At 46.8% G+C, this 17,724-nt stretch overlaps 1 protein-coding gene across 2 annotated transcripts in view; it reads right to left on the reverse strand.

Moving 5' to 3' along the window:
- Nucleotides 1–17,724, reverse strand: part of LOC120925327 (phospholipid-transporting ATPase ID-like) — a 186,498-nt gene that overhangs the window by 51,605 nt on the left and 117,169 nt on the right. For both annotated transcript variants that reach the window (XM_040336013.1, XM_040336014.1), the window contains exons 5-9: nt 14,668–14,766; nt 14,253–14,314; nt 8,866–8,938; nt 5,143–5,213; nt 3,219–3,301 (exon numbers count right to left, since the gene is read on the reverse strand). In XM_040336013.1, coding sequence (XP_040191947.1) covers nt 3,219–3,301; nt 5,143–5,213; nt 8,866–8,938; nt 14,253–14,314; nt 14,668–14,766 — 388 coding nt within the window. The remainder of the gene's footprint in view (nt 1–3,218; nt 3,302–5,142; nt 5,214–8,865; nt 8,939–14,252; nt 14,315–14,667; nt 14,767–17,724) is intronic.

The following is a 17,724-nucleotide window of genomic DNA, read 5'->3' on the forward strand; positions in this document are numbered from 1 at the left end:
TCCGTCGTGCGTACACACCATCAGTTAAAAAACAGATCGTGTCAGAACGCGGTGACGTAAAACACAACGACGTGCTAAAAAAAACGAAGTTCAATGCTTCCAAGCATGCGTCGACTTGATTCTGAGCATGCGTGGATTTTTAACCGATGGTTGTGCGTACTAACGATCGTTTTTGACCTATCGGTTAGCAATCCATCGGTTAAATTTTAAAGCAAGTTGCCATTTTTTTAACCTATGGTTAAATAACCTATGGGGCCCACACACGATCGGTTTGGACCGATGAAAACGATCCTTCAGACCGTTGTCCTCTGGTTAACCTATCGTGTGTACGAGGCTTTAGAAGTGGACGTTCCTTGGCAGACTATTATTACATGCAGACCACCCTAACTAACTCCTACAGATGACGATGAGCTTCCATGATTGGTTCTAAGACTATATCGCTTATCTAATTTTGGTTCAATACAATGTGCACCCCAGAGCACTATGGGTTACCTAAGCAAAAAATGCATTAGGAGCTGTTTGCCTTCACACACTCTATCTCCAGCGATAATTTCATATAGAGCCAACTGTACATAGAAGGAAAAGGGAGGGAGGGGGGTGGAGCCACGGCTCTGACTCGGTCAGTTATGTGCATACATTCCAGATTGAGCTGTTGAGCTCTGTAAACAAGTTTTTTTTTCCAGTAAAGCCATACATGGTTGTATTTTCGTTTGAACATTCGTACAGAAATTCTGGAAAATTGTTCATCAGAAGGTTCTGTCTTGTCCAGGGCCGGATTAAGAGCATCGGTTGGTGCTGAGGATTTTGGTGGATTGGGCACCCTTCTGTGTTTCCAACAGCCTGTGTTGGCATGCGCCCAAATTCTAAAGGGTGTATGCCAACTAGGGAAGCCTGGTATTTGATTTGCCGAGTTGCCGTAAGGGCCATGCATTGGCGTGCACTCTGAGCTGAAAGCCACGCAGGCCTAACACTATGGATGCCCCAGATTTCTGTAAGAGTCCTGCATTTATCGTGTCCAAGGCTTCCGTTAGGACTGCTCATGCGGCGCCTAATATCAATCCCACCGCCCTGCCTAGGCGGTGCATGTGGAATTCAGGGCCCGTTGGCCCATTGCTTTTCATGTGAGCAGTGTGTTCTTTTAAGGTGGCTGGGCCTATATTAAGGTAGGGGCCATAGTCCCTACATTAATCCAGCCCTGGTCTTGTCATCAGAAAGTCAACTAACTTAGTTCGAAAAACTAAGTTGCTTAAATGGAATCCCAAACGTGTTAAACAGTTTTAAAGTACGATTGTTCGGAAAGGAAAAACACATTCACAGTTAGAATTTCTCGTTCTTCTAATGTTCTCGTCACTCCGGTCAAAACGAAGGTCAATTTGACCCCGCTAACCATCAAAAAAATTGAACAAAAATGTTCATTTACAAAATTCTACTGGTGAAAGTCCAGAGATTTTGGTTGCTTTGCCCTTTCAATCCCCATTCACTGATACTCATCTCCCTCACCACCCCAATCTTCTGGCAAAGCCATACCCTGAGTAAGCACTGTGTAAGATGGTGCTGGACCATAGGCATGCGCACAGGGTGTGCCAGGTGTGCCCAGGCACACCCTAATCACCCTGTGCAGAACAGATTCCCCCTACTTTCCTGGCTCCCCCTCCTTCCCCCCTACAACACTTCCGGCTTTCCTCCTCTCCCACCGGTTGTTGCTGTGGATGTTTTAGGATGAGTGGGGGAAGGGGCATCCATAGAGGGCGCAGGAGCGCCACCCCCTCTCTCTCCTGCCACTGCCACTGACAACAATACATAGATTCATGCATTGCATGAATCCATGTAGTGTCACTGCCGCCCACTATTCAGATGGCCGGCCCCCTGGTGAGCGCCGGCCATCTGAATAACGGCAGCTGGTTGGCTTTGGAAGTGCCTATCAGAGCCAGCGGCTCTGACAGGCTTTCCAATTATAGCCCTCAGGCTGTAATCGGCTTCCAAATAGTTATCCAGGGGAAACACGGGGGGTGCGTTCCCTGGATAACATTGACAGGCGTCCCAGCCAATCAGGTTCACCAGTCCTGGTTAGCGGTAACCTGATTGGCTGAAGCGTTATCAAGGGCGGGAGAAGACATCGGGGGACGGTGGAAGCAGGATGGCTGACCCCAGAAAGGTAAGTGCCGGGCGGTTGGGGGCAATCTGGCAGCATTTTACAGGGCACAGTGGCAACAATTGATGAGCACAGTGGATACAATTGATGGGCACAATGGCGAAAATTGATGGGCACAGTGGCTACAATTAATGGGCACAGTGGTGACAATTGATGGGCACAGTGGCGACAATTGATGGCACAGTGGCTGCGTTTGATGGAACAGTGGCTGCGTTTGATGGAACAGTGGCTGCGTTTGATGGCATGGCACAGTGGCTGTCTTTGGCATGGCACAGTGGCGAGAATTGATGTCACAGTGGCTGCGTTTGATGGCATGGCACAGTGAAGACAATTAATGGGCACAGCGCCGACAATTGATGGCACAGTGGCTGCGTTTGATGGCATGGCACAGTGACTGCGTTTGGCATGGCACAGTGGTGACAATTGATGGGCACAGTGGTGCCAATTGATGGGAACAGTGGTGACAATTGATGGGCACAGTGGCGACAATTGATGGCACAGTGGCTGCATTTGACGGCATGGCACAGTGGTGACAATTGATGGGCACAGTGGTGATAAATGATGGCACAGTGGCTGTGTTTGATGGCATGGCACAGTGGCTGCATTTGATGGCATGGCACAGTGGCGACAATTGATGGCACAGTGGCGACAATTGATGGCATGGCACAGTGGTGACAATAAATGGCACAGTGGCTGCATTTGATGGCACAGTGGCTGCTATTGATGGGCACAGTGGCTGCATTTGATGGCACAGTGGCTGCTATTGATGGGCACAGTGGCTGCCTTTGATGGGCACAGTGGTTGCGTTTGATAGGTGGCTGCGTTTGATGGGCACAGTGAGGCTGCAATTGTTTTTTTTTTTTTTTTCATTTGTTTGCGCCCCCCCCAAACATTTTGAGCACCAGCCGCCACTGCAAGAGACCCTGTCTGTACTGAATGGGCAATATGACAGTTTCTCTTTAAGGCTAGTTGGTTACATTTTAAAGCCAGTCTAGAGTGCCACCTTTTGGCTTAAAAAAAGTATGAAACATTCATTAGTGTCATAAATTATGTGTACCAAGCATACCGTCAAATTGTGACAACTGGTTCAGGTCCTCCCCCATGTCTGCTGATATGGTCAGCGCCTGCTTCACCTTGAGGTTGGTTTCCCTGAAAGAAAAGTGCATGAAGTGAGAAGCTTTTCCATGAATGTGAGAGACTGGGGTCCTAAATCATCGAGCTGTTACCACAATTAAAATATATGTTCATATTTTTTTTTTCTGAACTGGTGGTGCTGTGTGCAAAAACACCAAAGTGTACTTGGGGTGTGTCGTATGGTCCCCTTACTTCCTTGACCCCCTGGAGTGCAAGACTCCTGACAGGGATAAAGCACACTCAGGTCCACCTAGCCAAAAGGTCAGACAGACCCCGCTTCTCATGAGCAGCCAAAACCGATCAACGAGTGCTGGGTTCCTGTCCTGGAATCCAGCGATGTCGGCACCCCAGCAGATGTTTTCATCAGCTGTTGGGTTTTTCCCGCCGCCATTGCCGATGTCGGCCCCTACATGCGCTATGTTACTTGCCTGGCAGCAGGAGGGGGTCGAACTTGTGATGTACCTCGCTGTGGCGAGGTCCGACAGAAGTGGGGACAGGGTACCTGTCACAAACAGGTACCCGCTTCCCCTGAAAAGTGCCAAATGTGACACCAGAGAGGGGGTGAGGAATCAGTGGAACTCCGCTTTAAGGTTCCAGGGTTTTACCTTCTTTTCCTCTAAGCCCTTTACCCACAGGCCCTTGTCCTCATCAACATGGGAATAGAGCGGTTCATCAGGTGGGGGCCTCCTTAAGGTTCCAAGGTTTTACCTCCTTCTCCTCTAAGCCCTTTGCCTGCAGACCCCCACAATCACTGGGCCAGGGTTGTGGGGAAGAGGCCCTTGTCCTCATCAACATGGGAATAGAGTGCTTCATCAAGGGGGGGCCCCTCTTAAGGTTCCAGGGTTTTTACCTCTTTTTCCTCTAAGTCCTCTACCCACAGACCCCATAATTACTAGGCCAGAGTTTTGGGGAAGAGGCCCTTGTCCTCATCAACATGAGGACAGAGTACTTAGTTGGGGGGGGGCGCCTTAAGGTTCCAGGGTTTTACCACCTTTTCCACTACGTCCTCCGACCGCAGACCCCCACAACAACTGGGCCAGGGTTATTGGAAAAAGGCCCTTGTCCTCATCCAAGTGAGAAAAGATTTCTTCATTTGGGGGGGGGGGGGGTCCTCCTTAAGGTTCCAGAGTTTTACCTCCTTCTCCCTTAAGCCCTTTGCCTGCAGATCCCCACAATCACTGGGCCAGGGTTGTGCAGAAGAGTCCCTTGTCTGCATCACCATAGAAATAGTGTGCTTCATCAGGAGGCCTCCTTAAGGTTCCATGGTATTAACACATTTTCCTCTAATCCCTCCACCCGCAGACCCCCATAACCACTGGGCCAGAATTTTGGGGAAGAGGCCCTTGTCTTCATCAAAATGGGGACAGAGTGCTTCGTCAGGGGGGCTTCCTTAAATTTCCAGGGTTTTAACTCCTTTTCTTTTAAGACCTTTGCCCTCAGATCCCCACAACCACTGAGCCAGGGTTATGGGAAAAGGGCCCATGTCCTCATCAAAGTGGGAAAAGATTATTTCATCGGGGGGCCTCCTTAAGGTTCCACCTCCTTTTCCCCTAAGCCCTTCGCCCTCAGATCCCCACAACCGCTGAGCCAGGGTTGTGGGGACGAGGCCCTTGTTCTTATTAACATGAGGACAGAGTGCTTCGCTGGGGGTACTTTCTCAATGATCAGGACATGTGGCCTGGCATTGTTCAGGAAGGGGCCTTTGCTTGCTCCCACCCTTCCTGATCAGACAGACAGCCAGTATACTGCATTCTCGAAAAAGGTTCTAGTGTGGATTTAGGGGGGGGGGGGGTTTGGGAATGTCTATGGTGCTGTCCCTGTCAGCCAAACTGTTCTAATGTTGGTGCGGCACTTACCCATCAAGTTCAGCGGTCTCAATGTACACCAGGCTGTTGGGTTCGCTGCTGGACAGTAACATCAAATCTGCCTGAAAACAAGAGAGCATGCTGGCATCACAACCATCTTTAATAAAATAAATTGCTCTAAGCCCATCACCACATGATATTATAATTATATTTAAAAGAAAATAGTCAAGAAAAACATGAAAGAAAGATACCGGTTCTCTAAAATGGAGCATGCTAGAATTTAGAATGAATAAGGGTTTTCAAATCCTGTATCCATAAAAGTATTGTTTGGTCATTTTAGTAACATGATTACTCTCTATTGATATTATAATGATCATGTGATATAAAGTCATTGTTGTGGACAGTGTGAAGTTTAAGGGATGTATTTAAAAAAAAAATATATACATAGCAATTGGCCAAGTGAAGAAATGTGCAAATGGGGGTAAAAAAACGAATGTTATTGGGTTTTTTGCTGTGCTGGTTGATTGTTTTTCATTGGTTTAAAACAGAAAATGCCACATTTGACCACTAGATGGCGCTACGTCTTGGGAAATCCCTAAGATACCGAACGCCATCTAGTGGAAACATTTGATATTTTCCATTTTAAATATATGAAATACATTCAACCAGTACATTTTTTTTTCCATTCACACAGAACAAATGTGCGCTTTCACTAGGTGAATTGCTATGCAGATTTTTCTTTTTTATAAATACACCCCTAAGTGACACTCTAAATCTGAATTCTGGGAAAACAGCTAAATACACAGATAATATACATATAAAGGAGCTACAGTAATACCTCAGATTGCAAGGAACGCGGTTTACAAACGTTTCACAATCGTTGTCTCGCAAGACAAGCAGCATTTAAGCCTCTGGGGTGTGCAGTACGACAGGTGGCCAGAGGTGCGGGGGAGCTGGTGAGACTGTGACGCTCGGAGACACCCAGAGACACTCACAGACACTCAGAGACACTCCATTCCCGAGTGTCTCCAAGCGTCTCCCAGCGTTTCCGAATGTCTCTGGCGCCCCCCGGCACCTCTGGCCACAGGCGGTACTATATACACCAGCAGTGGCACTGGAACCAATTATCTGAGTTTCCATTGATTCCTATTCTGGAAGGCTCCAGGAGAATGCTCGTAATCCAAAGCACCCGCATTTTAAAGCAAGTTTTCCCATAGAAGTAAATGGAAACGAAAATAATTAGTTCCGCATTGACTTCTATGGCATGCAATACCGCATGTGGCCAGAGGTGAGGGGGTGCCGGAGAGCCTCGGAAGTACTTGGAAAGGCTTGGGGACAGCTCGGCTGAACTCGGAAAACTTTGGAAAGGCTTGGGAACTGATAGGTAGATTCAGTAAGGCCCCATACTCACGAGCAAACATGTCTGCTGAAACTGGCCCGCAGGCCAGTTTCAGCAGACATGTTTGCTCGTGTGTGGGCGCGAGCGGGCCGAATTCCAGCAAACATTTGCCCGCCGGGCCTTTTCCCAGCGGGCAAATATTCCTGGACTTGTTTTAAAACAGCCCGCTGGAATTCAGCCCGCTCGGACATGTACGGTCGTCAGTACAGACCTACCGTACATGTCCAGGCGCCCGCCGTCCCTCGCATGCGTCGAATGACTTCGACGCATGCGTGGAAGCATTTTAAAGGCGGGCCGCCCACGTCGCCGCGTCATTGTCGCGGCGACACCGCGTCATCGACGCGGCGACACCGCGGACACGCCCCGCGTATTGTTTACGCGCGGACTTCTGTACGATGGTGTGTACAACCATCGTACAGAAGCCCTCTGGCAGACATGTATGGTGAAAACGGTCCGACGGACCGCTTTCACCATACATGTTTGTCCGTGTGTACCCGGCCTAAGAGTTAGGCCGACTTATCAGTAGATAAGCCGACCTAACTCAGAATCTACGCTGACTTATGTTTAAGTGTATGTTCAAACAGAGATACGCTTAAACATATCTAAGATACGATGGCTTGCGCCGTCCTATCTTAGATTGCAATATTTTGGATGGCCGCTAGGTGGCGCTTCCATTGCGGTCGGCGTAGAATATGTAAATGAGGAGATACGCCGATTCACGAACGTAGGCCGACGCAGTACTTTTACGCCGTTTACGTAAGAGATAGGCCGCGTAAAGTTAGAGCCGGGCCCTATTGGAATAGTAATGTCAAGTATGGCCGCCGTTCCCACGCCGAAATTCGAATTTTTTACGTCGTTTGCGTAAGTCGTCCGTGAATCGGGATTTACGTCGTTTACGTCCACGTCAAAATCAATAGGCCCGTACGGCGTACTTAGCCGCAATGCACACTGGGAAATGTAGGCGCCCGGCGCATGCGCAGTAAAAGAATACGTAAAAAACGTAAGGTCAAGCGCCATTAACATAAAACACGCCCCCCTCAAACACATTTGAATTAGGCGCCCTTACGCCCGCAGATTTAGGCTACGCCGACGTAACTTAGCAGGCAAGTACATTGTGAATCATGTACTTGCCTCGCTAACTTACGGCGGCGTAGCTTAAATTCCTTAAGCTACGCCGCTGCAAAGTTACGCCAACGTACCTGAATCTACCTATGAGTTTTTCAGAGTATTTCCAAACAGCTCCGATCGGCTCCGATTGGCTCTGCTCAGGTCCGGCGCCCCTGCACCCTCTGGTCAAATGCGGTATTGCACACCGATGTGGCTTAACTGCATTACTCGCAATCTGAGGTTTCACTGTACTACTGTATTTTTATCTGCCAAAAGATTTATATTTCTGTCCATCCAAAGGGAAGGGGGAGGGGAGGAGTGGGAAGGAGGGAAGGGGAAGGAGAAAATGTGGAATATCAGTCTTTCTTCCCCCCCCTTTCCCCTCCCCCTTCCCCCCCCCTTTCCCCTCCCCCTTCCCCCCCCTTTCCCCCTCCCCCTTCCCCCCTCCCTTCCCACTCACTTTCATTCCTCACCTGTTACTCTTATGACATTCTATTGGCACAATCGCTTGCACGGTTTAATCACCCCCCCCATACCATCTCGGTAGCCTTTACTCATAGTTGCCTATAAGATCTAGTTAATAGGTCCATTTCCGCATCCGCCCCCCTTGGCCGCCGTGGGAGACCCTCCCCCCCTCCCAACGGTGGCCTCGGGCGCCTGAGCCGACGGGACCCTTGTTTTTAGGTAAGCGGCACAGTCCCCGTTCCCCAATGTTTATATGACTGTGTCTATTGTAATGTTGACCTGTGTGAATTTTTCATATTTGTTCAGCCCTTTAATAGTTAATGATTGTATATCAATTCATTCTAGAACTTCTCCTGATGTCGCAAAACTAGTTGAGACTCCCCCCACGTGACCCCCTTCCTCCACCGCAAATTTTCCCCCAAGGGATCATCAATTTCGGTGACACGTACGGCATGTCACATTGTTTGTGCTGTATTTTATTGTCCCTGTTGGCAACTAGATGGCGCCGGTGATCATAGGAAATATATATTTATCTACTATGGTTGCTAGTTCCATCTAGTGGTCGTAATGCAGTATTTTCCTGATCCAAGCTATTCTGGATGAATGTAAAACACTCAGCCTGGAGAGAAAATATCCCCCATTCACACAGAAAGCATATACATGCAGTTTCCTAGGAATAATAGCTCTGCTGATTTTTTTAACTCTCTTTTTTTGATAAACAGCTAACACTCTGCCACAGCTGAGATCATTGCAAAAGTAACCGTCAGAATGGTCCCAAGGCAGGGTACAGACAAGCAGCTCACCGTCACAAAGTTGTTGTTCTCCAATTTGATGATGTCGCCCACCTGGACATTCATCCATTTCTCGCTGCTGAACCTGTTGGAGGAACAGAAAGGCGGGGGTGAGATTGGAGGGTGATCTAAGTAACATCTGATAGAAGACAATAGGGACTGGTACAGGGACTCTGCCGGTTGTTGTTTTTTTTATAGGGGTGTCCAACCTGTTGGAGATGACTGCATCTGAGCCTTGTGGTTGCCATCAGAAAAGGTGAGCCCAAGTTTTAATGATAGAGCCCATTCACCAGGGCTGTATTTAAGGCAGGGAAAATGGGGCAGCTGACCTGGGCCCTGTCATTGTTGTGGGGCCCAAAGCAGCCGCCTCATACTTGCCAACTATCCCAGTTTAAATTCCCTTGTCCCTTGAAGTTTTAGTCCTGTGCTGTGTCCTGATATCTCAGTGTGAATTGCTGCTACTAATGCTGCCCAGACCCTGTGTTTCCATGTAAATAACCGTCATTCATACTGTATATAAATAACTGGAGCATTCATAGGTAAATAACAGGAACATTCATATGTAAATAGCTGAGGCCGGCGGCATTCATATGTAAATAGTGGGAGCATTCATATGTATATCATGTCCCTCTGCAGTGAAGAGATGATGTGCTGTAACCTCTAGCAACCAATCAGTGAGCAGTATTACTGTACAGTAATCTCTAGCAACCAATTCCACAAGAAGAAATCGTGTGCTGTAATCTCTAACAACTAATCAGTAAGTGGTAATGATATGCTGTAACCTCTGGCAACCAATCGCAATCACTGTCTGATCTGTTACAGTAAACTGATTTTAAGTCTATCTGATATTTATTGTATGTCTCAGACCAGGTGGAGAGCAAAATTGCATGGGGGGGGCCCCAAGAAAATTTTTGCCCAGGGTCCAATCAACATTAAAGACGGCCCTGACATTCACACCTTTCTTTCTGGCATTACGTGTGTTATAGCCAGATTCCTAGAGAGTTACGCCGGCGTAACTCTGAATCTACACCGGCGTTAATTTAAGCGTATTCTGGAAACCAGATACGCTAAAATTAGGCTAAGATACGAGCGGCGTAAGTCTCCTACGCCGTCGTATCTTAAAGTGTAATTTTTAGGCTGGCCGCTAGGTGGCGTTTCCGTTGAGTTCGGCGTAGAATATGTAAATGACTAGATACGCCGATTCACGAACGTACGTGCGCCCGACGCAGTAAATATACGCCGTTTCCGTAAGAGATACGACGCGTAAAGATAAAGCTGCCTCCAGGAGGCGTAATCAATGTTAAGTATGGCCGTCGTTCCCGCGTCGAAATTTGAAAATTTTACGTCGTTTGCGTAAGTCGTCCGTGAATAGGGCTGGACGTAATTTACGTCCACATCGAAACCAATACGTCCTTGCGGCGTACTTTGCCGCAATGCACACTGGGATATGTACACGGACGCGCATGCCGTTCGTAAAAAACGTCAATCACGTCGGGTCACCCCCATTAACATAAAACACGCCCCCTCAGCCTAATTTGAATTAGGCGCGCTTACGCCGGCCACATTTACGCTACGCCGCCGTAAGTTAGGAGGCAAGTACTTTGTGAATACAGTACTTGCCTATCTAACTTAAGGCGGCGTAGCGTAAATACGATACACTACGCCGCCTTAAAGATGCGGCGGTCTATATGAATTGAGCTAATCCTCTACATCAGTTGTTGAGACCGGCTTCCGGTAAATTCTTCCTAAACCTTCCATGTCCCAACAGTAAAGAATCAAGTTGATAAACAACAAAAGTACAAAGATTCAAAGAACATTAGACGTGCAATTTGTTTAGTTCCGAATTCGTTTTTTAACCAATTTTGACAAATTTGTTAAATCCGAAATGTAGAATTTTTTAATTTCTGAATTATCGGATCTTCGAATTTCCGAAATTTAGAATTTCCGAATTTTTGAATTCCGAATTCCGAATTTTCGAATTTTGAATTTCCGAAAGTCAGAAATTCGGAATTTCCAAAATTCTGAATATTCGAAATTTCCGAAATGAAAAAATTTGAGTTTTGAAATATCGAAAATTTGGAAATATCAAAAATTTCGGGATATCAAAAAATTTGAAAATTCAGAAATTTGAAAAATTCAGAATTCAAATATCTGAAAATTTAGGTTTTTGAATTTCCGAATTTTCAAATTCCCGAATTCCCAAATTTACGAATAAAGCTAAAAAACGAATGAAACGAAAACAAAAATGAACATATTTTTTGGCAGTGCACATGTCTGAAGAACATATTCTAATGCTAGAAGGCTCTGCATGGGGCTGAATGTTACTGTGGAGGGCGCGGTGTCAGTTGTAGAGGGGGTTAGGGGATTCTGCAGTCTGGCCCTGTAAGGGGGGAGGTTTCTGGAGGGAACTGGGGGAGCTCTGTGGGAGGTTGGGGGGGGCACTATGGGATAATGTTGAAGTTTAGGGACACTATGAAGGGCTGGAGGCTCTGCGGCAGATTGGGTTAAGGGGCACTTTAGGAGGTTGGGGTGCGCTGTTGGATACCGTTAGAGGTTGGGGGCACTATGAAGGACTAAAAGCTCTGCAGCAGGCTTCGAGCACTGTAGGAGGTTAGGAGGGAACTGATGGACACTGTTGGAGGTTGGGGACACTATGGAGGGCTGAAGGCTCTGCAGCAGGCTGGGGAGGCACTGTATGAGGTTGGCAGCATTGTGTACGATGAGGGCTCTTAGGGGGCCTGGGGACCACTATGGGAGGTTTGGGGCACTATGGGAGCTGGGAGGCACTGTGGGGGAGATGGAGGTTGTGGAGTGGGTTGGGGAATTCTCCAGCAGACTTGGTGGTCTTGTAGGGATGATGCTGTGGGAGGCTGGGAGGGACTGTGGTGGCTGAGGGCTCTCCGGGGGATTGGGAACCACTACGGGAGATTGGGGGGGGGGGGCTATGGGAGCTCAGAGGCATTTGGGAGGCTATGGGATCTGCAGCTAGTTGTAGGCCCAGGAGAAGGGAGGCCACCGCCCAGAAGTAGGCCATGATCTGGTGGTTAGGAATAGTTGCTCTACAACAGCCTTTCTTGACCTTTTCAACCCACAACTCAACAGAAGACACAATGACATCTTAACTAAAGACGCAATGACAACTCAACTGAAGACACAATCACAACTCAACTGAAGACACAATGACAACTCAACAGAAGACGCAATGACAACTCAACTGAAGACGCAATGACAACTCAAATGAAGACGCAAAGACAACTCAACTGAAGACGCAATGACAACTCAACTGAAGACGCAATGACAACTCAAATGAAGACGCAATGACAACTCAAATGAAGACGCAAAGACAACTCAACTGAAGACGCAAAGACAACTCAACTGAAGACGCAAAGACAACTCAACTGAAGACGCAAAGACAACTCAACTGAAGACGCAATGACAACTCAACTGAAGACGCAATGACAACTCAACTGAAGACGCAATGACAACTCAACTGAAGACGCAATGACAACTCAACTGAAGACGCAATGACAACTCAACTGAAGACGCAATGACAACTCAACTGAAGACGCAATCACAACTCAACTGAAGACGCAATCACAACTCAACTGAAGATGCAATCACAACTCAACTGAAGATGCAATCACAACTCAACTGAAGACGCAATCACAACTCAACTGAAGACGCAATCATAACTCAACTGAAGACGCAATGGCAACTCAACTGAAGACACAATCACAACTCAACTGAAGACGCAATCACAACTCAACTGAAGACACAATCACAACTCAACTGAAGACACAATCACAACTCAACTGAAGACACAATCACAACTCAACTGAAGACACAATCACAACTCAACTGAGGACACAATCACAACTCAACTGAAGACACAATCACAACTCAACTGAAGACGCAATGGCAACTCAACTGAAGACGCAATGACAACTCAACTGAAGACGCAATGACAACTCAACTGAAGACGCAATGACAACTCAACTGAAGACGCAATGACAACTCAACTGAAGACGCAATCACAACTCAACTGAAGACACAATCAAAACTCAACTGAAGACACAATCACAACTCAACTGAAGACACAATCACAACTCAACTGAAGACACAAAGACAACTCAACTAAAGACGCAATGACAACTCAACTGAGGACGTAATGACAACTCAACTGAAGACGTAAAGACAACTCAACTGAAGACGTAATCACAACTCAACTGAAGACGCAAAGACAACTCAACTGAAGACGCAATCACAACTCAACTGAAGACGCAATCACAACTCAACTAAAGACGCAAAGACAACTCAACTGAAGACGCAATCACAACTCAACTGAAGACACAATCACAACTCAACTGAAGACGCAATCACAACTCAACTGAAGACGCAATCATAACTCAACTGAAGACACAATCACAACTCAACTGAAGACGCAATCACAACTCAACTGAAGACACAATCAAAACTCAACTGAAGACACAATCACAACTCAACTGAAGACACAATCACAACTCAACTGAAGACACAAAGACAACTCAACTAAAGACGCAATGACAACTCAACTGAGGACGTAATGACAACTCAACTGAAGACGTAAAGACAACTCAACTGAAGACGTAATCACAACTCAACTGAAGACGCAAAGACAACTCAACTGAAGACGCAATCACAACTCAACTGAAGACGCAATCACAACTCAACTAAAGACGCAAAGACAACTCAACTGAAGACGCAATCACAACTCAACTGAAGACGCAATCACAACTCAACTGAAGACGCAATCACAACTCAACTGAAGACACAATCACAACTCAACTGAAGACGCAATCACAACTCAACTGAAGACGCAATCATAACTCAACTGAAGACACAATCACAACTCAACTGAAGACGCAATCATAACTCAACTGAAGACACAATCACAACTCAACTGAAGACGCAATCACAACTCAACTGAAGACGCAATCACAACTCAACTGAAGACGCAATCACAACTCAACTGAAGACACAATCACAACTCAACTGAAGACGCAATGACAACTCAACTAAAGACGCAATCACAACTCAACTGAAGACGCAATGACAACTCAACTGAAGACGCAATGACAACTCAACTGAAGACGCAATGACAACTCAACTGAAGACACAATGTCAACTCAACTAAAGACGCAAAGACAACTCAACTGAAGACACAATGACATCCCAACTGAAGACACAATGACATCCCAACTGAAGACACAATGACATCCCAACTGAAGACACAATGACAACTCAGTTGAAGATGCAATGACAACTCAGAGCCCACCGGTCTGCATATATCTCGGTATGATATATTTGGTAAAGAAGGTTTGCCCAATGCAGTGTAGATTGGTCAACCTACAGTCACTTACCCTCCTTTGCTGAGCACCTGAACTGTGCGATTGTTGACGTGATTGTCACTTTTGTGCCGATACTGCAAAAAAAAAGAAATATAAAATTATTAGCTTTACATTGACCAAAAAGTGACCCAATGTCCCAATTCAGAGATTCCTACCCACCACACATACTCATTTTCCAATGGCCGCAGTAACATTTGGGTAAAATTTCCCATAAGTTTCTATCCCAGCTGCAATGGTCACCAGAACTAATATAAACCTTGCAGAGGCCATAACCCTTCCAAACTCCACCCAGAACCAGAATAGACAAAGTTTTGGTTGGAGTCGTAATCTAAACCTGTAAGTAAGATCCATCCATACAACAAACCCCAATACAGCCCACACACTTCACACTGCTGTAACCTGGAGTCTAAGGGAGGGAGCCACTTACAAAGTCATCCGTGGCATCTTTCACAGCAGACACAGTTAGCACCAGCACCAGGGGGACCACCGTAGTGAACCAGGACAAGGAGGAGACTTGTGGAATGAGCTGGAAAAAAAGGAACATAAGTTAAAAAGTGGATGTAAACCCAAATTTTTTATTTATTTTTTTGCTAGCCTGGAGACAGGCATTATTTTTTAATTCCCACCCCCACCCCCTTTTCTGAAGTCATGTGGTTACTTTTCTGATTTTGACTGGATGTTAGTGATCATAGCAGAATTTAGTGTAAGAAATACACAGGACAAAATGCATGTTGACAAAGGGAGTGTAGAGGCAGGGCAGTCTACTGACATCATGACTCCACCCACAGAGCTCCAGACAACAGATCCACCCACAGAATCTTAATTTTTACAGTTCTCATAACAGACAGAGGGGAGACATTTGACAGGTGAGGATACATGCAGGAGGCGTCTATATCCTTATAGATCAGCACTATTAGCTAGATTCAGGTAGGCAGGCTTATCCTTGCAGCGGCGTAGTGTATCGCGTTTACACTACGCCGCCGTAAGTTAGCGAGGCAAGTACATGATTCACAAAGTACTTGCCTGCTAAGTTAAGGCGGCGTAGCGTAAATGCGGCGGGCGTAAGCGCGCCTAATTCAAAATAGGTTGAGGGGGCGTGTTTTATGTTAATTCGGGTTGACCTGACGTGATTGACGTTTTTTTTGGAACGCCGCATGTGCCGTCCGTGTACATATCCCAGTGTGCATTGCGGCTAAGTACACCGCATGGTCCTATTGGTTTTGACGTGGACGTAAATGACGTAAATACCTATTCACGGACGACTTACGCAAACAACGTAAAATTTTCAAATTTCGACGCGGGAACGGCGGCCATACTTAACATTACTATTCCAGCTATTTGATGGAATAACTTTAGGCCTGATAATGCGTTACGTAAACGGCGTATCTGTACTGCGTCGGCCAGGCGTACGTTCGTGAATAGGCGTATCCAGTGATTTACATTTTCTACGCCGACCGCAATGGAAGCGCCACCTAGCAGTCAGCCTAAAAATTAGGATTAGGATACGACGGTGTAAGACACTTACGCCGCTCGTATCTGAGCCTAATTTAAGCGTATCTGGTTACCAGAATACGCTTAAATTAGTGCCGGCGCACATTCAGACTTAGGCCGGCGTATCTACTGAAGTCTTTCTGAATCCACCTATATGGCCGTAGTTTAGAAAGGATGAGAGTGGGTTTTACATCCACTTTAATGTAGAGATCTGAGACACCACAATGACTCCGGCAATACACAAGCACAGCCTGTAGGTGGCGACAAATGCCACTGTAACATAACAGACCTAGACTCTCTGCGCCGGATTCTGCAAGTCAGATACGCCTGAATTTTGGCTTCATACGACCGACGTAAGTTTCCTACGCCGACGTATCTTGGGCGTATATTTACGCTGGCCGCAAGGGGCGCTTCCGTTGATTTACGCGTCGAATATGCAAATGACCGAGATACGCCGATTCACGAACGTACTTGCGCCCGTCGCTGTAATCTACGCCGTTATTCCACATATAGGTGGCGCAACCCATGCAAAGGTATGGACGTTGGAACAGCCGTTGTATTTTACGTCGTTTACGTAGTACTACGTGAATAGGGCTGGGCGTAGGTTACGTTCAGTGATTCGACGTATCTTAGGCGTTCGTTCCAACGTGATTCTGAGCATGCGCGCTGGAAAGCGTCCACGGGACGGCGCATGCGCCGTTCGTTCGGCCCCTCATTTGCATGGGGTCACGTTTCATTTTAATGTATCACGCCCACTTCCTTCCTACTTTGAATTAGGCGGGCTTACGCCGACCAATTTACACTACGCCGGCCCAACGTAGGGAGCAAGTGCTTTGTGAATACCGTTCTTGCCTCTCTATGTTACGTCGGCGTAGCGCATATGAAATGCGCTACGCCCGCACAAGTGTACGCCGCTCTACGTGAATCCGGGCCAATGTTTTTTTTTTTTTTTAAAACATAGGGCTAGATTCAGGTAGCCCAGCGTACTCTTATGCGGGCGTAACGTATCTCTGAACGTTACGCCGCCGTAAATTAGGGCGCAAGTTCCGTATTCTGAAAGAACTTGCGCCCTAAGTTACGGCGGCGTAACGTATCTGGGCCGGCGTAAGCCCGCCTAATTCAAATGGGGATGATGTGGGCGTGTTTTATTTAAATTATTGTTGACGCCGCGCATTTTACGTGCGCCGTTCGTGAAAGAATCCCAGTGCGCATGCTCGAAATTCCGCCGCAAATCGTCATTGCTTTCGACGTGAACGTAAATTACGTCCAGCCCTATTCGCGAACGACTTAGGCAAACGATGTAAAAAATTCAAAATTCGACGCGGGAACGACGTCCATGCTTAACATTGCGTACGCCTCATAGAAGCAGGAGCAACGTTACGCCGGAAAATCCTTACGCAAACGACATAAAAAATTTAAAATTCGACGCGGGAACGACGTTCAAACTTAACATTGCGTATGCCTCATAGAAGCAGGAGCAACGTTACGCCGGAAAAAGCCTTACGCACGTAAAAAATTCCGCCGGGCGCACGTACGTTTGTGAATCGGCGTATCCAGGTCATTTGCATATTCTACGCCGAAAACGATGGAAGCGCCACCTAGCGGCCAGCGTAAATTTGCACCCTAAGATACGACGGTGTAAGAGACTTACTCCAGTCGGATCTTAGCCTAATTCCGGCATATCTTGTTTTCTGAATACAGAAAGAAGATACGCCGGCGCAGATTTAAATTTACGCAGCGTATCTATAGATACGCCGGTGTAAATTCTCTCTGAATCTAGCCCATATTTTTTTTACTAGTTGGGTATGTTTGAAATATTACATATTTATATTTTGCAGTCTCTATATAGGCCAGCAGATGGAGTATTAGTCTTCTTTTAATGTGTCCTCCTTTCTTTTCTTCCCCTGTTTTGCTCCCAGATTCCGATAAGCACCCAACGGACAGGGTTGTCGGGAAGAGGCCCTTAACCTCATCAACATAGGGACAAGATGCT

The sequence above is a fragment of the Rana temporaria genome, chromosome 1 (assembly GCF_905171775.1).
Source record: "Rana temporaria chromosome 1, aRanTem1.1, whole genome shotgun sequence".
Lineage (NCBI taxonomy): Eukaryota > Metazoa > Chordata > Amphibia > Anura > Ranidae > Rana > Rana temporaria.